We start from the raw sequence: 21,557 nt of genomic DNA on the forward strand, positions 1-21,557 counted from the left end.
TGTACTTACCTGTCAATGTCATCATTTTCATTCAAAAAGGATTGTTCGCTAATTATTTCAGTTTTTGTTTCCAAACCGACAAGGAGCACGAGTAAGCAGCTTTGCACCAGAAGGCTTTATTAGGCTAAAAGAACCTCTTGGGTTAGATTAGATTAGATTACTTAGTGTGGAAACAGGCCCTTCGGCCCAACAAGTCCACACCGACCCGCCGAAGCGCAACCCACCCAGACCCATTCTCCTATATTTACCCCTTCACCTAACACTATGGGCAATTTAGCGTGGCCAATCCACCTAAGCTGCATACTCTTTTTTTTTTGGATTGTGGGAGGAAACTGGAGCACCCGGAAGAAACCCACGCAGACATGGGAGAATGTGAAAACTCCACACAGTGTGTCGCCTGAGGTGGGAATTGAACCCGGGTCTCTGGCACTGTGAGGCAGCAGTGCTAACCACTGTGCCACCATGCCGCCCAAGGGTCTGGTCAAAATGATTTACAAAAATCGCGTGCACTTCAATGTGAAGCAAATTTATTAGCTTAATCTACTTGATGTATATTAGAGACATATGCAAATATTTGAGTGAATCAATTATCTAAGTGAGTCCCGCACAGCCTACTATCTGACTAGATTCCCTACAGTATGGAAACAGGCCGTTTGGCCCAAGTCCACACCGATCCTCCAAACAGTAACCCACCCAGACCCATTCCCCTACCCTACACTTACCTCCAACTAATGCACCTAACACTTGGGCAATTTAGCATGGCCTATTCACCTGACCTGCACATCTTTGGATTGTGGGAGGAAACCAGAGCACCCAGAGGAAACCCACACAGATACGGGGAGAATGTGCAAACTCCACACAGTCAACCGAGGCAGGAATCGAACCCAGGTCCTTAGCGCTGTAAGGCAGCATTGCTTGCCATTGAGCCACTGTGCCGCCCCATCTGTTGGGGACTTTGGTGACGGTGGTGCTCTGAGCCATGTCTCAGATTCCAGGCACAATTTTCGTGAGCCCCAGACTGAGGATGAAATGTCTGATGAATGGGGCGAATATTAATATTTAACTCTTTTTGCAATCTAAGATCATGAATCCCAGTTTTGTAACACTTTACTTCCAGATATTCCATTGTGGAAAAAATAATTTGAAAACCTCTCCAGGTGGTTCCATGTTAACTACACAAAAAACAAGTTCCCGTAACCAATCAAAGTTATGTAGTTATTTCCTGGTCAAAAAAGGCATGTTATTTGCATCAGGCCTATTTTCATATATCTTTCCACTTTGCTTCAGTTGCTCATTGCCCTGAGCAATTAACTCTTAATGGTCTGGTTTGAAGGTGATACTTTGATCTTCATGGCTGATCTGATTGTAACCTCAAATCCACATTCCTGCCTACTGCTTATAACCTTTCACCTCATTGCTTAGCAAGAGTTTATCTACCTCTGCTCTTGTCACCTTTCAAGAGAGTCTCTCTAGAGCAAATAATTGTGCCTCCTCTCTAATATAAATGAGTGATGCCACGTCCTGCTTTATTCCTCTCTATGATGACCTTAAGATCCCTCAGGATTACATGTTCAAACAAGTCGTCTCTTCTGAACTCCAGATGTATCTAATGTTTCCTCATATCCACTCATTCCTGTCTGCGCAAAATTTTCAATAAAGGTTTAACAATGTATTTACAAACTTCCTTTAATAAGGTGACCAGTAATGTACACAGTCTAGATTAGAGTGGTGCTGGAAAAGCACAGCAAGTCAGGCAGCATCCGAGGAGCAGGAAAATCGACATTTCTGGCAAAAGCCCTTCATCAGGAATGGAGGCAGGGAACCTCCAGGGTGGAGAGATAATTGGGGGGCAGGTGGGGCTGGGGAGAAGGTAGCAAAGAGTACAGTAGGTGAATGGTGGTAGGGATGGAGGTGATAGGTCAGAGAGGAGGGTGGGGGAAGGTAGCAAAGAGTACAGTGGATGGATGGGGTGGGGATGAAGGTGCTAGGTCAGAGGAGAGGGTGGAGCAGATAGGTGGGAAGGGAGATTGGCAAGTAGGACAGGTCATGAGGACAGTGCTGAGCTGGAAGTTAGGAACTGGGGTAAGGTGGGGAGAGAGGAAATGAGGAAACTGGTGAAATCTACATTGATGCCCTGGGGTTGAAGTGTTCCGAGGCGGAAGATGAGGCATTCTTCCTCCAGCCGTCGGCTGGTGAGGGAGCAGCGGTGGAGGAGTTACAGGACCTGCATGTCTTTGGCAGAGTGGGAGGAGAGTTGAAATGTTAGGCCAAAGAGCAGTGGGGTTGATTGGTGCGGGAGGTGTTCTCTAAAGCGCTCTGTGAGAAGGCGTCCAGTCTCCCCAATGTAGAGAGACTGCATCGGGAGCAACAGATACAATAAATGACGTAGGTGGATGTGCAGGTGAAACTTTGGATGTGGAAGGCTCCTTTTGGGGCATTGGGTGGAGGTGAGGGAGATGGTGTGGGCGCAGGTTTTACTATTCCTGTGGTGGCAGGGGAGGATGCCAGGGCGGGAGGGTGGGTTGTTGGGGGCCGTGAATCTGATCAGGTAGTCACGGAGGGAACGGTCTTTGTGGAAAGGGGTGGGGAGGGAAATATATCCCTGGTGGGATCCATTTGGAGGTAGTGGAAATGTCAGCGGATGATGCGGTTTATGCGAAGATTGGTAGGGTGGAAGGTGAGGACCAGGGGGATTCTGTCCTTGTTACAGTTGGAGGGGTGGGGTCTGAGGGCGGAGGTGCGGGATGTGGATGAGATGCATTGGAGGGCATCTTTAACCACGTGGGAAGGAAAATTGTAGTCTCTTTAAAAAAAAAAGAGGCTATCTAGTGTGTTCTGTGGCGGAAACTGGTCCTCCTGGGAGCAGATGTGGTGGAGGCAGAGGAATTGGGAATACGGGATGGCATTTTTGCAGGAGGTAGGGTGGGAAGAGGTGTAATCCAGGTAGCTGTGGGAGTCGGTGGGTTTGTAAAAAATATCAGTGTCAAGTCGGCCGTCATTAATGGAGATGGAGAGGCCCAGGAAGGGGAGGGAGGTGTCAGAGATGGTCCAGGTGAATTTAAGGTCGGGGTGGAATATGTTGGTGAAGTTGATGAACTGCTCAACCTCCTCGTGGGGGCACGAGGTGGCGCCGATGCAGTCATCAATATAGCAGACGAAGAGGTGGGGAGTGGTGCTGGTGTAACTATGGAAGGTGGACTGTTCTCCGTAGTTGACAAAGAGACAGGCATAGCTGGGGCCCATACGGATGCCGATGGCTACCCCTTTGGTCTGGAGGAACTGGGAGGATTCGAAGGAGAAATTGTTGAGGGTGAGAATCCATTCAGCCAAACAAATGTGTGCCAGTGGAAGGGTACTGTTGGGGACGTCGGGAGAGGTAGAAACAGAGGGCTTGGAGGCCCTGGTCATGGCGGATGGAGGTGTAGACGGATTGAATGTCCATGGTGAAGATGAGGCGTTGGGGGCTGGGGAAACAGAAGTCTTGGAGGAGGTAGAAGGTGTGGGTGGTGTCTCGAACGTATTTGGGGAGTTCCTGGACCAGGGGGATAGGACCGTATCGAGGTAGGTAGAGATGAGTTCGGTGGAGCAGGAGTACGCTGAGACAATGGGTCAGCTGGGGTGGTCTGGCTTGTGGATCTTGGGAAGGAGGTAGAATCGGGCGGTGCAGGGTTCCCGGACTACGCGGTTGGAAGCTGTGGGTGGGAGCTCTCCTGAGGTGATGAGGTTCTGTATGGTCTGGGAGATAATGGTTTGGTGATGGGGGCGGTAGGCGGAGGTGTCTTCGAATTGGCGTCTGGCTTCAGCGTTGTAGAGGTCAGTGCACCAAACTACCACTGCACCCCCTTTATCCGCTGGCTTGATGGTGAAGCAGTACTAGTGATGTATCACCAGTGCCCTGTCTGACTGAAGCATAACCTCCTTCTGTGTTCAGTTTCCTTTGCAATAAATAATAGCATTCTATTAGATTTTCTAATTACTTTGTGTGTGTGATTGCTTTCTGCAATTCATGTAATAGGATACCACGATCCCTCTGCATCTCTGAGCTCTGCAATTTCTAACCATGTAGATGTTATTCGCCTTTTCATTCATGTCAAAAATGGTCAACTTCACACTTTCCCACTCAGATCCAGCTCTCTACTCTATTTTCTATGGCTAATCCACCAAGCCTGCACATCTTTAGACTGTGGGAGGAAACCCATGCAGACATTGGGAGAATGTGCAAGTTTCTCAGACAGTCGCTGGAATCGAACCCGGATCCCTGGCATTGTAAGGCAGAAGTGCTGACCACTGAGCTACTGTACTGCCCTTTCTCTTGTGCAATTATGTCTTCTTTTGTAAATTTTTAGTTATTCCTTGGACATAATCTAAAAAGTGCAAACTTCTGATCTGCCACCTCTCCTTGCAAATTGTATACTTTTACTTTGTGGTAGACACTGTCTTTAATCTTTCTAGTTGCATTTGGATGGTGGGTTCATGCCTTGGAATTTTTCTTACTCATTGGATTGTATCTATTCTGTGTATTCTGAAATATCCCTTAACAGTCTATCATTGCGTTTCTTTCAACCCAACATTTAATCTGATTTGCCAATTCACTTTTTCTTGCTCTGGTTTCATGGTCTCATTATTGTCTTTGTTTGTTATTAATACTAGTCTCAAATCCATTCCTCTCTCCCTCAAACGGAATGGAGTACTAAATCATAGTATGGTTTCTGAAACAGAATTTATAATCTTTATAGCAAAGACGCTCCTATCTCTATTATATATGAGGTCTGATACAGTCTGCTTCAGAACATGCTGTTCTAAGAAACAGTCCCAAAAGTATTCCATGAACTCTGCATCCAAGCTGGTTTTGCATACCTGATTTTTAGAGTTTACGTGTAGATTTAAATCTATCATGATTCCCTTTGCACTTTTTTAACAGGTTCCCATCATTTTTTCCTTAATGCTCCTCTCTCCAGTATGATTATTATTTAGGGCAAAAGAGTAACTAGGGTGAGAATAGGGAGAGTTAAAGATTGATGAGGCCATCTATAAGTGGAACCACAGGAGATTGGTGAGACCCTAAACTAATCATTTACGCCTGTATTTATTGAGGACGAAGACTAGGAAATTAGGCAACTCTGGGAAATATATACTGATGTCTTGAAAAGAGTCCACATTACAGAAAAGGTGGTGCTGGAGGTCTTAAAACAAATAAAGGTAGTTAACTCGCTTTAACCTGTTTGAGGGTCTCCCAGGACATTGTAGGAAGCTAGGGAAGAAATTGCAAGGCATCTAGCAGAGATATTTATATCATTACAACCATGGATGAGGTATCGGGAGATTGGGGGTGGCAAATATTCTGCCATTGTATAAGAAAGGCTGCAAGAAAAAGCCAAGCAACTACAGACCGGTGAGCTTGATGTCACTGAGTTGGAGGGGATTCTGAGAGACAGGATTTACATGCACTTTGAAAGCAAGGGGCTGATTAGGTATGGTTGGCATAACTTTGTATCTTGCTAAACCAGTTCAGTTTATGATCAATGTAATCTTCAGAAATTATGAAGAATTCTGTGATGAAAACGTCATTGGATATCAAAGGACACTGGTTAGATTTGCTCCAGTTGGAGCTGCTCATTGCCTGGCACTTGTGTGACGTGAATGTTAATTGCCACTTGTCAGCCCAAACCTGGAAATTGTCCCGGTCTTGCTGTATTTGGTCATGGACTACTTCAGTACCTGAGGAGTCACAAATGATGCTGCATAGTACAATCATTAGTGAACATTCCCACTCGTGACCTTATGACCAAGGAAAGGTTATTGATAAAGCAACTGAAGGTGTTTGGCTGATCCTGAGGAACTCCTGCATAGATGTCCTGACTCTGTGCTAATTGACCTCCAGCAATCTCAGCCATCTTTCTTTGTGCCACATATGACTTCAACTGTTGAAGAGCTTTCCATCTAATTCCCACTGATTCCTGTTTTGCTCGGGCTCCTTCATGTCAAATTAAGGTCAAACATGACCTTGATGTCAAGGGGCAATCAATTTCATCCATATCTGGAATTCAGCTCTGTTCAGGAGCATTGTGTATGTAGGACATTCAGGTAGGCGAGCAGGCACTGAATCTGTACAAGGCAAGAGTCACAGATGTACAGCACGGAAACAGACCCTTCAGTCCAACTCATCCATGCCGACCAGATATCCTAACCCAGTTAGTCCCACCTGCCAGCACGTGGCCAGTGGGTACTGCAGATGCTGGAGATTGGAGTCAAGATCAGAGTGGTGCTGGAAAAGCGCAGCAGATCAGGCAGCATCCGAGGAGCAGAAAAATCGACATTTCGGGCAAATGTCAATTCCTGATGAAGGGCTTTTTCCCAAAACGTCGATTTTCCTGCTTCTCAGATGCTGCCTGACTTGTGCTTTTCCAGCACCATTCTAATCTTGACACTGATTCTGTAACCTTTTGATTCTGAGTTTTAACTTTGTCCACCCCAGTCCAACACCAGCACCTCCAAGTCCTATCTAAAATATCTGGTACTAAAGAAAAACAGTGCTGAATGTGGCAGCTTAAAATGGGGAGTTAATGAATGTCCACTTATGTTCTGCCTTCTCCATAGGGTAGATCTTGATAAACTACTCCTTGTCAAATTCTTCCAAATTTTGAACACTTGAATATAGCCTAACTCCTAAACTAGGTCAACTGAAAGTTGAGATGCAGACAATGTTGCTTGGGAAAAAAATTAATATGGGAGTCAAATGCTATGAGCTTTTCTATGCTTAAAAAAAATAGAAACTGTTGCAAAAGAACAGCATGTTTTTGAAATGTTTATGTAATTGAGGCAATGCATCGACTAAAGCTGTTGGGTGTTTACATTTCAGATGGTGCTAAGTCAAGATGTTGACAGTTTTTTGTTTTGCTTTTGGCACAGGTGAAGTGTTCCACAGTTTAGGTAAAGAAGATCACAGACATCCCACACCAGTCGCACCGAGGAATAGCCCCACAGGTTTAACATCTCTTCCATCTCTCACACCCACGCCGCTGTCCCCTGCCTCTGCACCTCACATGTCTAACCTTGTGACTTCGCCTTTTCCAAAGACAGCTTCAACTGCTCCAGGTTTTGTCGATCCCCATTCTGGAATCTGTCCCACCTCAACTGCCGCCCCTACAGCAACGACAGAAGGTTCAGTCAGTGCTTCAGCCAGTGTCTGCAGGTGAGTATTTCTTCCTGTTATTTATTTCCGTTTCAGCGAAGCATCTTCATGTAATGTGTTGTGCAAAGCAGCTCTGGAACAAAATTTATCTAACATTTATATGTAAATTTCCTGTTGAATAATTAAATGCCTTGAATAATTGAATGCTGAGTTGCATTCACCCAAGAAGTTTGCTGTCCTCTGCCAGCAGCTGATGTTAGAATGGTGGAGGCAGCATTTGATCCTGATTTCATTCTACTTTCTTTATGTAAATTAGGCAGTCACCAAAGTCTTCCCAAATATTGATAAACGAACAATCTTAATAGATGATGCAGACTACTCTTATGCACTGCAGAGGGAGAGCTACATTGTTAGTCATGCCACCTTTTGGATGAGTTGTCAGTTTATTTGGTTCAGATGAATGGGAAGTGGTCCTGTGACTCCTGTCTCACCCAGTACCACCAGCAACACTGCATTACTGCCCTGTGGCATTGTGCAATACATTAATTATTTCCTACGTTTACTTACATAATTTGTTGTGCACAAAGACAATTCTGAGAGACCAAGGTTGCTAAGTTGACTGAAATACAAAAATTTAAACATAGAAGTGTCTAATTGTATTATGGAGCAACAGCAAGTCTCACTGAACAGCAGAGCTGAGGGAGAGCAAAGTGGGTCCGAGACTCTTATTTTAAACTAAGTAGATGCATGAAAGCAGAGCTAATGAAATTAAGCTGCCAAGTTAAGTTAAAAAGATTGGTCAACACAGATGCAGTGGCAAACATTTCAAGGGAATATTTTAAGATAAAGTACAATCGTATAAAAAAAATTAACATTTCAAGGGGTGAATTAAAGAAGTTAAAGATATCTAACTTAAGGAGAAGCCATTAATTGCACACATTAGTGATCAGTCAGAAGACTAGACAAAAGAGTGAAGATTGACTGAAAGGTTAATAAAGGTCACAAAAATAGAATCTGAGAGAAAGTTATTAAAAACAAGTTTCTATCATTAATTATTGAAAAGAGTTAACACAATGAACATTGACTTCGTAAGTCTGGAGAAATTAATGGTAAATAAAGAATGGCAAATGCATTGAGCAGTGTTTTTCATCAGTGTATAGAATACATATAATAAACCCCAAACAACTTTAAATGAGGAATTGGAAGGAAAAGAGGTATTTGAGAAAATTATAATCACCAGGATAATGGTGCTAAATCAATTGTTAGAGCTGGGGATTAACTGAAGTGGCCAAGCAGATGATAATATATTAGTTTCAATTTTCCAAAATTCCCTAGATTCAGGGAAAGCTTCCTTAGATCAAAAAATTGTGACTCCATTATTTAAAAAGGAATCAGGCAAATGTGAAAAAATAGTAAACTTAACATTTATCATAAGATAGATACTAGAAGTTGTTGCTGGAGACATTATAGCTCGTACTTTGGGGGAAAAAAAGTCAAGGTAATCAAGCCAAGTCAGCATGGATTTGTGAAAGGGAAATTGTGTTTAACCAATTCAGTGGATTTCTTTGAAGAAGTAATATGTACTTTGGATAAAAGGGAAATGGTGTGTGGACTCGACTTAGATTTCCAGAAGATGTTTCATGAAGTGCTATATCAAGCTTTATTGTAGGAAATAAAAGCTAGTAAAGTAAGGAATAGCACATTGGCATAGCCAGACCAGTGAGCTCACAGCAAAGTGTGTCAGCATGGATTTTATGTTTGGCAGGACAAAATCAGTATTGTGCCACAGGGATCAGTGGCTGGAGCTTAAACATATTACAATTTCCATAAATAATTTGAATGCAGGGATCCAAGAAACGGTTGTTAAATTTGCTGGTAACAGTGGTTAGCAAAAACAGGAGATATGAGTCAAACATACGGCTCTAAGGGCTATAGATAGACAAGTGAGAGGGCAAAGATCTTGTAAATGGAGTATGATGTGAATATTTGAAATTGAACATTTTGGCAAGAGAAAAACTAAACACATTTTCTAAATGGTGAGTGACGCAGAACTTTGAGATGCAGTGGGACCTGGGAATCCTAATTCATGAATTATGAAAGACTAGTATTCAGGCATAGCAACTAATTAGGAAAGCTAACAAAATGTTATAGTTTGTCGCAAGAGAAATTGATTGCAAATTTAGGGTAGTTATCCTTCAGTTATATAGGGCATCAGTGAGACCATATCTGACTTACTTGTTTGATACCTAAAATGAATGGGATATCTTGTAAGGAAGCATTAATGAATATAAGCCTAGCCTATCTAGAGTCTGTTAACAATCCCACAACACCAGGTTATAGTCCAGCAAGTTTTTTGGACTATAACCTGATGTGTGATTTTTAACTTTGCCTACCTCAGTCCAACAGTGGCACCTGTTGAGCTCTTGCGCTCTCAGGGCCTTATCCACAATTTCCCTTTCACAAAATCCATGCTGACTTAGCCTGATTACCTTGACTTTTTTCCCCCCCCCCCAAAGTACTTGCTATCTATAGTCTAGAAGGTGAGATGACGATTTGATTCAAACACAGTAACCTGAAGAGGCTTATCAGCATGGACATGGGGAAGATCATCCACCTTATGGGAGAATTTAGAACTGAGTTGTTAAATAAGGATAAGTTTTTTTTTTGGAGGCCTCAAAACTTTGGAAATCTGCTACCACCACCTTTCGAGAAAGAGAATCCTTGAATGTTTTTAAGACCAAGGAGAATAGATTCTAGGTAAACAAGATGGTGAAAGATTCTCAGGTGGGACTGACTGTTTACTCTGAGTTGAATTTACACCCTGATCAGCATCATTCAATGATGGAACAGGCTCAACAGAGGGAACAAGATGGAACTGCCTTCTGCTAACTCACTTGCAATGGCAAAGAGTAAGGAAAGGTCTTGCGGCAAGTAGAACATAGAACATAGAACAATACAGCACAGAACAGGCCCTTCGGCCCACGATGTTGTGCCGAACTTCTATCCTAGATTAAGCACCCATCCATGTACCTATCCAAATGCCGCTTAAAGGTCGCCAATGAATCTGACTCTACCACTCCCTCGGGCAGCGCATTCCATGCCCCCACCACTCTCTGGGTAAAGAACCCACCCCTGACATCTCCCCTATACCTTCCACCCTTCACCTTAAATTTATGTCCCCTTGTAACACTCTGTTGTACCCGGGGAAAAAGTTTCTGACTGTCTACTCTATCTATTCCGCTGATCATCTTATAAACCTCTATCAAGTCACCCCTCATCCTTCGCCGTTCCAACGAGAAAAGGCCGAGAACTCTCAACCTATCCTCGTACGACCTACTCTCCATTCCAGGCAACATCCTGGTAAATCTTCTCTGCACCCTCTTCAAAGCTTCCACATCTTTCCTAAAGTGAGGCGACCAGAACTGCACACAGTACTCCAAATGTGGCCTAACCAAAGTCCTGTACAGCTGCAACATCACCTCACGACTCTTGAATTCAATCCCTCTGCTAATGAACGATAATACTCCATAGGCCTTCTTACAAACTCTATCCACCTGAGTGGCAACCTTCAAAGATCTATGTACATAGACCCCAAGATCCCTCTGTTCCTCCACCTGACCAAGAACCCTACCATTAACCCTGTATTCCGCATTCTTATTTGTTCTTCCAAAATGGACAACCTCACACTTGGCAGGGTTGAACTCCATCTGCCACTCCTCAGCCCAGCTCTGCATCCTATCTAAGTCCCTCTGCAGCCGACAACAGCCCTCCTCACTGTCCACAACTCCACCTATCTTTGTATCATCTGCAAATTTACTGACCCACCCTTCGACTCCCTCCTCTAAGTCATTAATAAAAGTTACAAACAGCAGAGGACCCAGAACTGATCCCTGCGGCACTCCACTTGTAACTGGACTCCATGCTGAATATTTACCATCTACCACCACTCTCTGACTTCGACCGGTTAGCCAGTTTTCTATCCAATTGGCCAAATTTCCCTCTATCCCATGCCTCCTGACTTTCCGCATAAGCCTACCATGGGGAACCTTATCAAATGCCTTACTAAAATCCATGTACACTACATCCACTGCTCTACCCTCATTCACATGCTTGGTCACCTCCTCGAAGAATTCAATAAGACTTGTAAGGCAAGACCTACCCTTCACAAATCCGTGCTGGCTGTCCCTAATCAAGCAGTGCCGTTCCAGATACTCGTAAATCCTATCCCTCAGTACCCTTTCCATTACTTTGCCTGCCACAGAAGTAAGACTAACTGGCCTGTAATTCCCGGGGTTATCCCTATTCTCAGAGCTATAACAAAAACAAGTATAAACGTCAGCAGGACTGGCACCATCTGTGGAGGAAAAAAATAATGCTTCATGTTGCTCAGAATTTGAGTGCATGGGAGCTGTGATTGAAGAGAAATTATAATTTGTTGAATAATAGATCAATCATTGAACTTATAAAAGCAAGCTGCTTAAGAGAATAATGTCAGTTGAAAAGTACTTGTGTAAATTTGTAGAAATGAAATCATATTTCTGTATTTCTTGCTCATCCCATCCTCATGAGTTCAGTTCATCTCTCGTCTAAATGCAATTTGTTGCTTCTGTAGTGACCCTGACTGCGAGGGACACCCGTGTGAAAGCAGCAATGTGTACGATCATCAGCAGTTTGATGGTGAGGAGAGTCAAGATGAAGACAGCTGCTCTGAACACAGCTCTAGTACCTCAACATCAACCAATCAGAAGGAAGGAAAATACTGTGACTGCTGCTACTGTGAATTCTTTGGGCATGGCGGGGTGAGTGATTTATGCTGTTGGGTGGTTTGGGGTAGATGGAGTCGTAATTCAGCAAGAGCTGCTGCTTTTGGTTACAACCGTGGTCCACTATATGCTTGCAAACATGCACCTTGTATGTTTCCCCAGAAAAGAAGGGCATGGGTATTCTCAAGGAATTGCTTTTTGCTCTTAATAAGAGCCACTGTTTCGTATTATTGTAATGAGTGTGAATTGCAGTGCTGTACCAGCCAGTGACATAAGTCAATTGTAAAAGTAGAGAAATATTTTTGTTGTAGGAGAGAATAATAATAATCACAGCCATGACTGTAATATAACTTAAAAAAAAATCAAACAAGGAATTACTTCCTCGGGTTGGACAGAATGTGGAACTCAAGATGACAAGGATGTTGAATAAATGGAATAACGGCCTTTTAAGGGGAAGTTAGATAAGTGCAAGGGAGAAGGGAATAGAAGCATGTGCAGATAGTGGCGTGAAGAGGAGTGGAAGGAGGTAGTAAAGAAAGTCAGGAATGAACAAGTTGTGCCAAATGACAACTTTGTGTTATATAGCCATTGAAATAGGGGTACATTTCCAACACAGTTTTCTGGATAGTAACTGTAGTGATTGTCATGTGGTTAGCCAGCTGGATGTTAGAATATGGGTTCCTGATTAGACCAGGTTGACTACCCCAATCAGGGAGCTGTGGCTGACGGATGAGAGCAGCAGTGTCCTGTTCAGTCTGGGAACTGGCTCTGAGGGAGCTGGATTAGTGTTAGAGATTTTCCATGTGTAAATATGGGGTGACTTGGTGATGGGATATCAATTTCTCTGGAGTTACTTCAGTGACCAGAGTGGGGTTAATGATGCATCCATGTAACAGCGCCTACTAGCTGAAGCCCAAGTGGACTTCAAACAGGCAGTATAACTGGCTTTGTCATTGGAAAATGCGGCAAGTGGAGCAAAGGCATTTGCAGGGAATTCCAGTGGAAGTGGACGTCCTTGTTAGCCCAACTGAGCTTGGGGAACACTACTTGAGTGCGAACAATTGCATAACCACACTTGGGACATATTCTGATTAGAGGGGCTTTAGGTCAGCCCACAGCAAAACTCTGCAAAACAAAGCCAAGCCTTGGCTGAACAGTTGACGTTTTTTTCAGGATTCGGGCTGGAAAGCCATTGTAGCTGCTGCCAGTATGCGGAAACAGCAAAAAATTCCCACTAGACCGAAGTGGAATAAGAGAATTCATGGGCCAGTATCCAGGAGAGTGCACACCCTGGAAAGTTCATCTACATCTGATTTGGATGTTGCTCGCAACCAATCAAAATAAGCATCTGGTTATATAGTCACCTTGGTGTAATAGAGGTCGATACTGGTGCAGCCATTTCAGTGATCGCAGAACCAATCTTTAACAAAATTTGCTCTGGACTCCAACTCAGAAGTTTGCACAAGACCTTGGCTAGACAGAGAACGTACACCGGGGAACCTTTACAGACTGAGGGTACAACTTCAGTTCCAGTCTCTTACAAGAAGTATCTGGTTCAGTTATCACTGATTGTTGTACAAGTCTCGGGATCAAGCTTGATGGAGTAAAATTAGTTGAGAAAAATTCACCTAGTTTGGCTCAACATTTTTTGATTAAGAAATGGCTGTCTCAGTGAAGTCTGTCATGGTTTTAAATTTTGTGGATGCGCTATTTGAATGCGTAGATGGTAGATGGTGATTAACAAGGCATTTAACATGCTTACTGTTATTGCTCAGACCTTTGGGTATAGGCATTGGGGTGTCATGTTGTTTGTGTAGGACATTAGGGAGGCCTCCTGTTGAGTACTATGTACAGTTCTGGTTGCCTGTTATAGAAAGGATACTGTTAAATTGGAAAGGGTTCAGAAAAGATTTACCAAGATGTTGCTGGCAGTGGAGGGTTTGAGTTATAAAAATAGATTGGAATATCTTTCACTGAAGCATAGAAGGTTGAGGGGTGACAGAGGTTTATAAAATCATGAGCACAGATAAGGTGAATAGCAAAAGCCTTTCCTGTAGGATGGAGTAGAGTCATAGAAATGTACAGCATGGAAACAGACACTTCAGTCCAACCCGTCATGCCGACCAGATATTCCAACCCAATCCAGTCCCACCTACCAGCACCTGGCCCATATCCCTCCAAACCCTTCCTATTCATATATCCATCCAAATGCCTTTTAAATGTTACAATTGTACCAACCTCCACCACTTCCCCAGCAGCTCATTCCATACACGTACCACCCTCTGCGAAAAAGGTCTCTTTTACATTGTTCCCTTCTCACCCTAAACTTATGCCCTCTTGTTCTGGACTCCCCGACCTCAGGGAAAAGACTGTCTATTTATCCTATCCGTGCCCCTCATGATTTTGTAAACCTCTATAAGGTCACCCCTCAACCTCCGCTCCAGGGAAAACAGCCCCAACCTGTTCAGCCTCTTCCCTATAGCTCAAATCCTCCAATCCTGGCAACATCCTTGTAAATCTTTTCTGAACCCTTTCAAGTTTAACAACATCTTTCCGATAGGAAGGAGACCAGAATTGCATGCAATATTCCTACAATGGCCTAACCAATGTCCTGTACAGTCGCAACATGACTTCCTAACTCCTGTACTCAATCCTCTGACCAGTAAAGGAAAGCATAATTAGTGAGCAAAATTAGGGCACATGGTATTGGGGGCAAAGTACTAACTTGGATTGAAAGTTGGTTGGCTGATAGGAAACAAAGAGTAGTGATAAACGGCTCAATTTTGGAATGGCAGGCAGTGACCAGTGGGGTACTGCAGGGATCAGTACTGGGACCGCAGCTTTTTACAATATATGTTAATGATATAGAAGATGGTATTAGCAATAACATTAGCAAATTTGCTGATGATACTAAGCTGGGTGGCAGGGTGAAATGTGATGAGGATGTTAGGAGATTACAGGGTGACCTGGACAAGTTAGGTGAGTGATCAGATGCATGGCAGATGCAGTTTAATGTGGATAAATGTATGGTTATCCACTTTGGTGGCAAGAACAGGAAGGCAGATTGCTACCTAAATGGAATCAATTTAGGTAAAGGGGCATACAGAGAGATCTGGGTGTTCTTGTATACCAGTCAATGAAGGTAAGCATGCAGGTACAGCAGGTAGTGAAGAAAGCTAATAGCATACTGGCCTTCATAACAAGAGGGATTGAGTATAGAAGCAAAGAAGTTCTTCTGCAGCTGTACAGGGCCCTGGTCAGACCACACCTGGAGTACTGTGTGCAGTTCTGGGCTCCAAATTTGAGGAAAGACATTCTGGCTATTGAGGAAGTGCAGCGTAGGTTCACAAGGTCAATTCCTGGAATGGAGACATTACCTTACACTGAAAGACTGGAGCGACTGGACTTGTATACCCTTGCGTTTAGAAGACTGAGAGGGGATCTGATTGAGACATATAAGATTATGAAAGGATTGGACACTCTGGAGTCAGGAAACATGTTTCCGCTGATGGGTGAGTGCTGAACCAGAGGACACAGCTTAAAAATACGGGGTAGACCATTTAGGACAGAGATGAGGAGAAACTTCTTCACCCAGAGAGTGGTGGCTGTGTGGAATGCTCTGCCCCAGAGGGCAGTGGAGGCCCAGTCTCTGGATTCATTTAAGAAAGAGTTGGATAGAGCTCTCAAAGATAGTGGAATCAAAGGTTATGGAGATAAGGCAGGAACAGGATACTGATTAAGGATGATCAGCCATGATCATATTGAATGGTGGTGCAGGCTTAAGGGGCAGAACGGCCTACTCCTGCACCTATTGTCTATACCAAACACCACCTTCACTATCCTATCTACCTATCCACTTTCAAGTAGCTATGAACCTGCACTCCAAGGTCTCTTTGTTCAGCAACACTCCCTAGAACCTTACCATTAAGTGTATAAGTCTTGTTAAGATTTGCTTTCCCAAAATGCAGCACTTTGCATTTATCTGTATTAAGCTCCATCTGCGACTTCTCAGCCCATTGGCCCATCTGATCAACATCCTGTTGTAATCTGAGGTAACCTTCTTCGCTATTCACTACACCTCCAATTTAACCTCATCTACAAATTTACCAACTGTACCTCTTATGCTCACATCCAAATCATTTATGCAAATGACAAAAAGTAGTGGACCCAGCAACGATCCTTGTGGCACTCCACTGGTCACAGCCCTCCACCACCATCCTCTGTTTTCTACCTTTGAGTCAGTTCTGTATCCAAATGGCTAGTTCTCCCTGTATTCCATGAGATATAACCTTGGTATCAGTCTCCTATGGGGAACTTTGTCGAATGCCTTACTGAAGACCATATAGATCACATCTACTGCTCTGCCCTCATAATCTTCTTTGTTACTTCTTCAAAAAACTCAAAATTAAATTTGTGAGATATTATTTACCACACACAAAGCCATGCTGACTATCCCTAATCAGTCCTTGCCTTTCCAAATACACTGTCCCTCAGGATTCCATCCAACAACTTGCCCATCACCAAGGTCAGGCTCACTGGTCTATAGTTCCCTGGCTTGTCCTTACCACCTTTCTTAAACATTAGCACCACGTTAGCCAACCTCCAGTCTTCCGGCACCTCACCTATGACTATCGATGATACACATATCTCAGAAAGAGGCCCAGCAATCACTTCTCTAGCTTCCCACAGAGTTCTAGGGTACACCTGATCAGATCCTGGGGATTTATCCACCTTTATGCATTTCAGGACATCCAGCACTTCCTGCTCTGTAATATGGGCATTTTGCAAGGTGTCACCATCTATTTCCCTACGTTCTATATCTTCCATATCCTTTTCCACAGTAAATACTGATGCAAAATACTTGTTTAGTATCTCCCCCATTTTCCGCGGCTCCACACAAAGACCATCTTGCCAATCGTTGAAGGGCCTATTCTCTCCCTAGTAGTTCAAAACTAGAGTACATTTTTAAGGTGACAGGAGAAAGTTTTAAAAAGGACATGAGTGAAAATCTAATTTTAGAAACAGCGTGGTTTGTCTGTGGAATGAATTGCCAGAGGAAGTGATGGATGCAGATACAGTTACAAAACATTTAAAAGACATTTGGATAAGTACATGAAACTAAAGGTTTGGATGGATGTAGGCCAAAGGGAGGCAAGTGGGCCTAGTTTTATTTAAGAACATGGCCAGTATGGATTGGTTGGACCAAAGGGTCTGTTCCATGACTTGCAGTCACAGCTGACAATATCAGACTTTGGACGCAGAAAAATCTGCTCCTGCCAAAACTGGAACAGCTGGTGGTGATGGTGGAAACAAAAGGACCACCTCAACCAGAGTTGGAACCTTTTCCCACTTGAAGAGACCATATCACAGTAAAGAGCGGCATCTTGTTATGGAGACCAAGAGTGTTGTCCCAAGCAAAGATTGTAGCCAGATATTGGCTGAACTCTGCTAGAGTCATCCATGGGTTTCCAAAATGAAGATGTTGGCAAGTGGTTATGTCTGATGGCTAGATTCGGATGCAGACATATCTACATCGGGGGGTGGGTGCGTGCAGAAAAGCAGTCCAAACTTTGAAGTCAGACTTAAATAAGCAGCCTACATTTCACTAGATATCAAACTGTCCAGATCCCTATTGGATTATAGGGTCACCCCTCATGCAAGTACAGGGATAGCTCCAGAGTTGCTAATGGGGAAACGACTCCACACAGGTTGAGTCTGATCTTCCTGGAGTTTGGGGGCAGGAAGGGGGGAGGAGGGGGAGGGGAGGTGGGGATGAAATGGCATCAGGAACACCAATGTCAGACATAAGATTCCACTAAACAAGAGAGACCTTTTACTTCAGAGGACAAATTTTGGTGCAGGAACCATGGGATTGGCCTGGCCTGGGTAAAAGGCACGGTCGACATGAGGTCAGGTCTATTGACATATTCAGTTCAGGTATGTGCGACTACCCTGAACAAGCATGTTGACCATATGAAAGGTGTGAACTTGCAAACGATGTTAGTCCTGTCCAATCAGGGAGCCCTGGCTGACAGAAGAACAGGAGAGACAGCGATTCTGTTCACTCTTAGAGCTGGCTCTGAGGGAACTAGATCAGTGTCAAAGACACTCCATGTGTAAATAACAGGTAAGTTGGTGATGGGATACTGGCCTTTGTGGAGCTATTTCATTAACCTGCCTGTTGTGCAAATTTTTGATTACATGGATTTCCACATTATGCAGTAACCATTCTTTCAGGTTGCCTTCGAGAAAGATGTTGCATCTTAATTTCAAGTTGTCACCTAGGCCAGTGTATTGCACCCGGATTGCCAACCAGACCATGAAGACAGAAATTTATCCCAAGAAATACCAAATACAGTGCCCTGTGAAGTAAACAGTTGTACTAAAGGCCTCAACCCTCTTCTAGTGATTCCAATGAAGTTCAGGAGATACATCAGTTATGAACTACACCTGCAGATGTCTCCCTCAGGCTTCAAACATTTCTCTCCTTGCCTTATCCAGAGAGCTATATAGAGTTTGCAAACAGAAACACGACATCGACCTATTAGGTCTATTTGGTGGCTGTGCTCCAAATAAATAATCTTACACCTGTATCTACCTCAATCATCATATTCTTCCATTTCTTTTTCCCTCATGTACATTATCCAGCTTTGGATTCTTTTAATTCAGAGGATTTGGATGTCACTATGCATCTTTTGCCCAGCACTAATAACTAGAGAGCAGTTAAGAGTCAGCCACATTACACTGGTTCTGGGGTCACATGTAGACCTGATCAGTAAGGAGGCAGCAGCTTTCCCTGAAGGCTGCTTGGGAACTAGATGATATTTCCCAACAATTGGAATATGGTTGTCATTTGACTCATTCTTCCAGATGTTTATTGAATTAAAATTTACCACCCTTCGTGGTGGCATTCAAACCAAGGTCCCCCGGACATTACCTGGATATCTGGATTAATAGTCTAGTAATAATTCTACAAGGTTGTTGCCTCCACTTAAGACAGACCATAAGAAATAGAAACAGGAATAGGCCATTCAGTAGGATGGCTGATCATACATTTCTCATTGAGAAAGTGAGGACTGTAGATGCTGGAGATCAGAGTTGAGTGTGGTGCTGGAAAAGCACAGCAGGTCAGGCAGCATCCAAGGAGCAGGAGAATCGATGGTACAGGCATAAGCCCTTCAGGAATAAGTTTCTCATGTCCACTTACCTGCCTTTTTCCCCGTAATCCTTGATTCCCCCACAGATCAAGAATCTATACGTCTCAGCCTTAAGTATAAAGGAGGACTATACCATTATGGCTGGCTGTAGCAAGGAGTTCCAAAGTCACAGTACCTTCTGAGAGAACAAATACCACCTCCTCATATTGGTCTTAAATTGGTACCTCTCTATTCTGAGACAATGCTGCATGGTCTTCACCTCTCCCATGTGGGGAAACATCCTCAGCACTTACCGTGTCAAGCCCCTTAAGAATTCTACGTGTTTCAATGAGATCACCTCTCATTCTTACAAACTGAAGTGAGAATAGTCCCAACTTGTTTAGCCTCTTATAAGTCAATCCCGCTTAGATCATTCAAGTGAACCTTCTCTGAACTGCTTGCAATAAAACTGTATCTTTAAAAACTGTTGGCGGTAACTTAGATTTGGCCTCACCAGCACTTTGTACAGTTACAGTAAGACTTCCCAACTCTTATACTCTAACACCTCTTCCTCAGGCGGCTTAGGAAATTTGGCATGTTCAACTTTTAAAGATGCACCATAGAAAGCGTACTATCTGGTACATAATCTAGCAGACTGAGACACTTCCAAAGAAAAATCCACGTTCAGTGAATAGAGATATTTAACATTACACCAGAGTTGATTTTGAGAAGAAACTTCCACTGGGGGAGGTTCAAAAACAAATTGTTTAGGGAGCCAAAGATTGACTTCCCACCTACCCAAAAAGGCTACAGTGCAAAACAGTATTTCACTTCTTCATGTGAAGTGCCTCCCCATTCTATATTTTGGTGAAAATTACAGATAATATTGTGCATACAGTGATCATTTTTGATGTAAGGTGGCTAGACCTGTGCTGTAAATTATGTGTCATTTTCGCTCTGCATTATGCACTTTCATCCTCCTCACTGGATGGAACGAGTAACGTGGAGTCAGAGATGTACAGCACAGAAACAGACCCTTCGGTTCAACTCGTTCATGCCAACCAGATATCCCAACCCAATCTAGTCCCACCTGGCAGCACCCAGCCCATATCCCACCTATTCATATACCCATCCAGATGCCTTTTAAATGTTGCAATTGTACCAGCCTCCTCCACTTCCTCTGGCAGCTCATTCCATACATGTACTACCCTCTGCGTGAAAAGGTTGCCCCTTAGGTCTCTCTTATATCTTTCCCTTCTCACCCTAAACCTATGCCCTCTAGCTCTGGATGCCTCACACAGAAAAAGACTTTGAGGTGCTGGGGATTTATGCACTTTTACGCATTTTAAGACATCCAGCACCACCATCTCTGTCATCGGGACATTTTTCAAGATGTCACCATCTATTTCCCCACATTCTGTATCTTCCATGTCCTCCTCCACAGTAAACACTGATGCACAATACTCATTTAGTATTGCCCCATCTCCTGCAGTGCCACAAATAGGCTTCCTTGCTGATCTCTCCCTAGTTACCCTTTCGTCCTTTTAATGTATTTATAAAAACGCTTTGGATTCTCCTTAACTATTTGCCAAAGCTATCTCATGTCCCCTTTTTGCCCTCCTGATTTCCCTCATAAGTATACTCCTACTGCCTTCATACTCTTCTAAGGATTCACTCGATCTCTGCTGTCTGTACCTGACATATGCTTCCTTCTTTTTCTTAACCAAAACCTCAACTTTTCTTGTCATCCAGCATTCCCTACAGCTACCAGCCTTGCCTTTCACCCTAACAGGAATACACTGTCTCTGGATTCTCATTATCTAATTTTTGAAGGCTTCCCGTTTTCCAGCCATCCCTTTACCTGCGAACATCTGCCCCCAATCAAATTATGAAAGTTATTGCATAATACCGTCAAAAGTAGCCTTCCTCTAATTTAGACCTTTAACTTTTAGATCCTATCTATCCTTTTCCATCACTATTTTAAAACAAATAGAATTATTCTCACTGGTCCCATGGTGGCAGATGAATCCAACAGGCTTATTTGAGTATGGAAATTGTACAACTTATTTTAGGTTGAGGGGGATTGTACAGATTAATTCTGGCAGCAGAACCTGGCAACAAATAATAGTCATGTTGTATACAAGTGCCCTTCCAACTCAGATTAGGATCAAGAGTAGAGGCAACACTTACTAAACACCAAAGGGATCTCTCAAAGTCAACATGGATTTATGAAAGGGAAGTCGTTGACAAACTTATTGGATTTTTTTGAGGGCATAACTAGTAGAATGGATATGCACAGCCACTGGATATGGTGTATTTGAATTTTTGGAAAGTGATAAAATCCTACATAAAATCTTCGTGTATAAAATCAGATCACTTGGGATTGATGATAATATACCAGCATGGATTGAGAATTTGTTACCAGACAGAAAATAAATAAATAAGTCATTTCTGAAGCAAAAGCTTCAGTGAAGAAGGCAGGCATTGTTGGTGCCAGCTATTCACAATGTATGTTAAGAATTTGTA

General features: G+C 43.3%; 1 protein-coding gene across 2 annotated transcripts in view; it reads left to right on the top strand.

The window, feature by feature from the left end:
- The window catches only part of fam193a (family with sequence similarity 193 member A), a 230,067-nt gene that overhangs the window by 188,040 nt on the left and 20,470 nt on the right, over positions 1–21,557 (top strand). For both annotated transcript variants that reach the window (XM_072593910.1, XM_072593918.1), the window contains exons 17-18: positions 6,910–7,192; positions 11,745–11,931. In XM_072593910.1, the coding sequence (XP_072450011.1) occupies positions 6,910–7,192; positions 11,745–11,931 (470 nt within the window). The remainder of the gene's footprint in view (positions 1–6,909; positions 7,193–11,744; positions 11,932–21,557) is intronic.

This window comes from Chiloscyllium punctatum, chromosome 2 (genome assembly GCF_047496795.1).
Source record: "Chiloscyllium punctatum isolate Juve2018m chromosome 2, sChiPun1.3, whole genome shotgun sequence".
Lineage (NCBI taxonomy): Eukaryota > Metazoa > Chordata > Chondrichthyes > Orectolobiformes > Hemiscylliidae > Chiloscyllium > Chiloscyllium punctatum.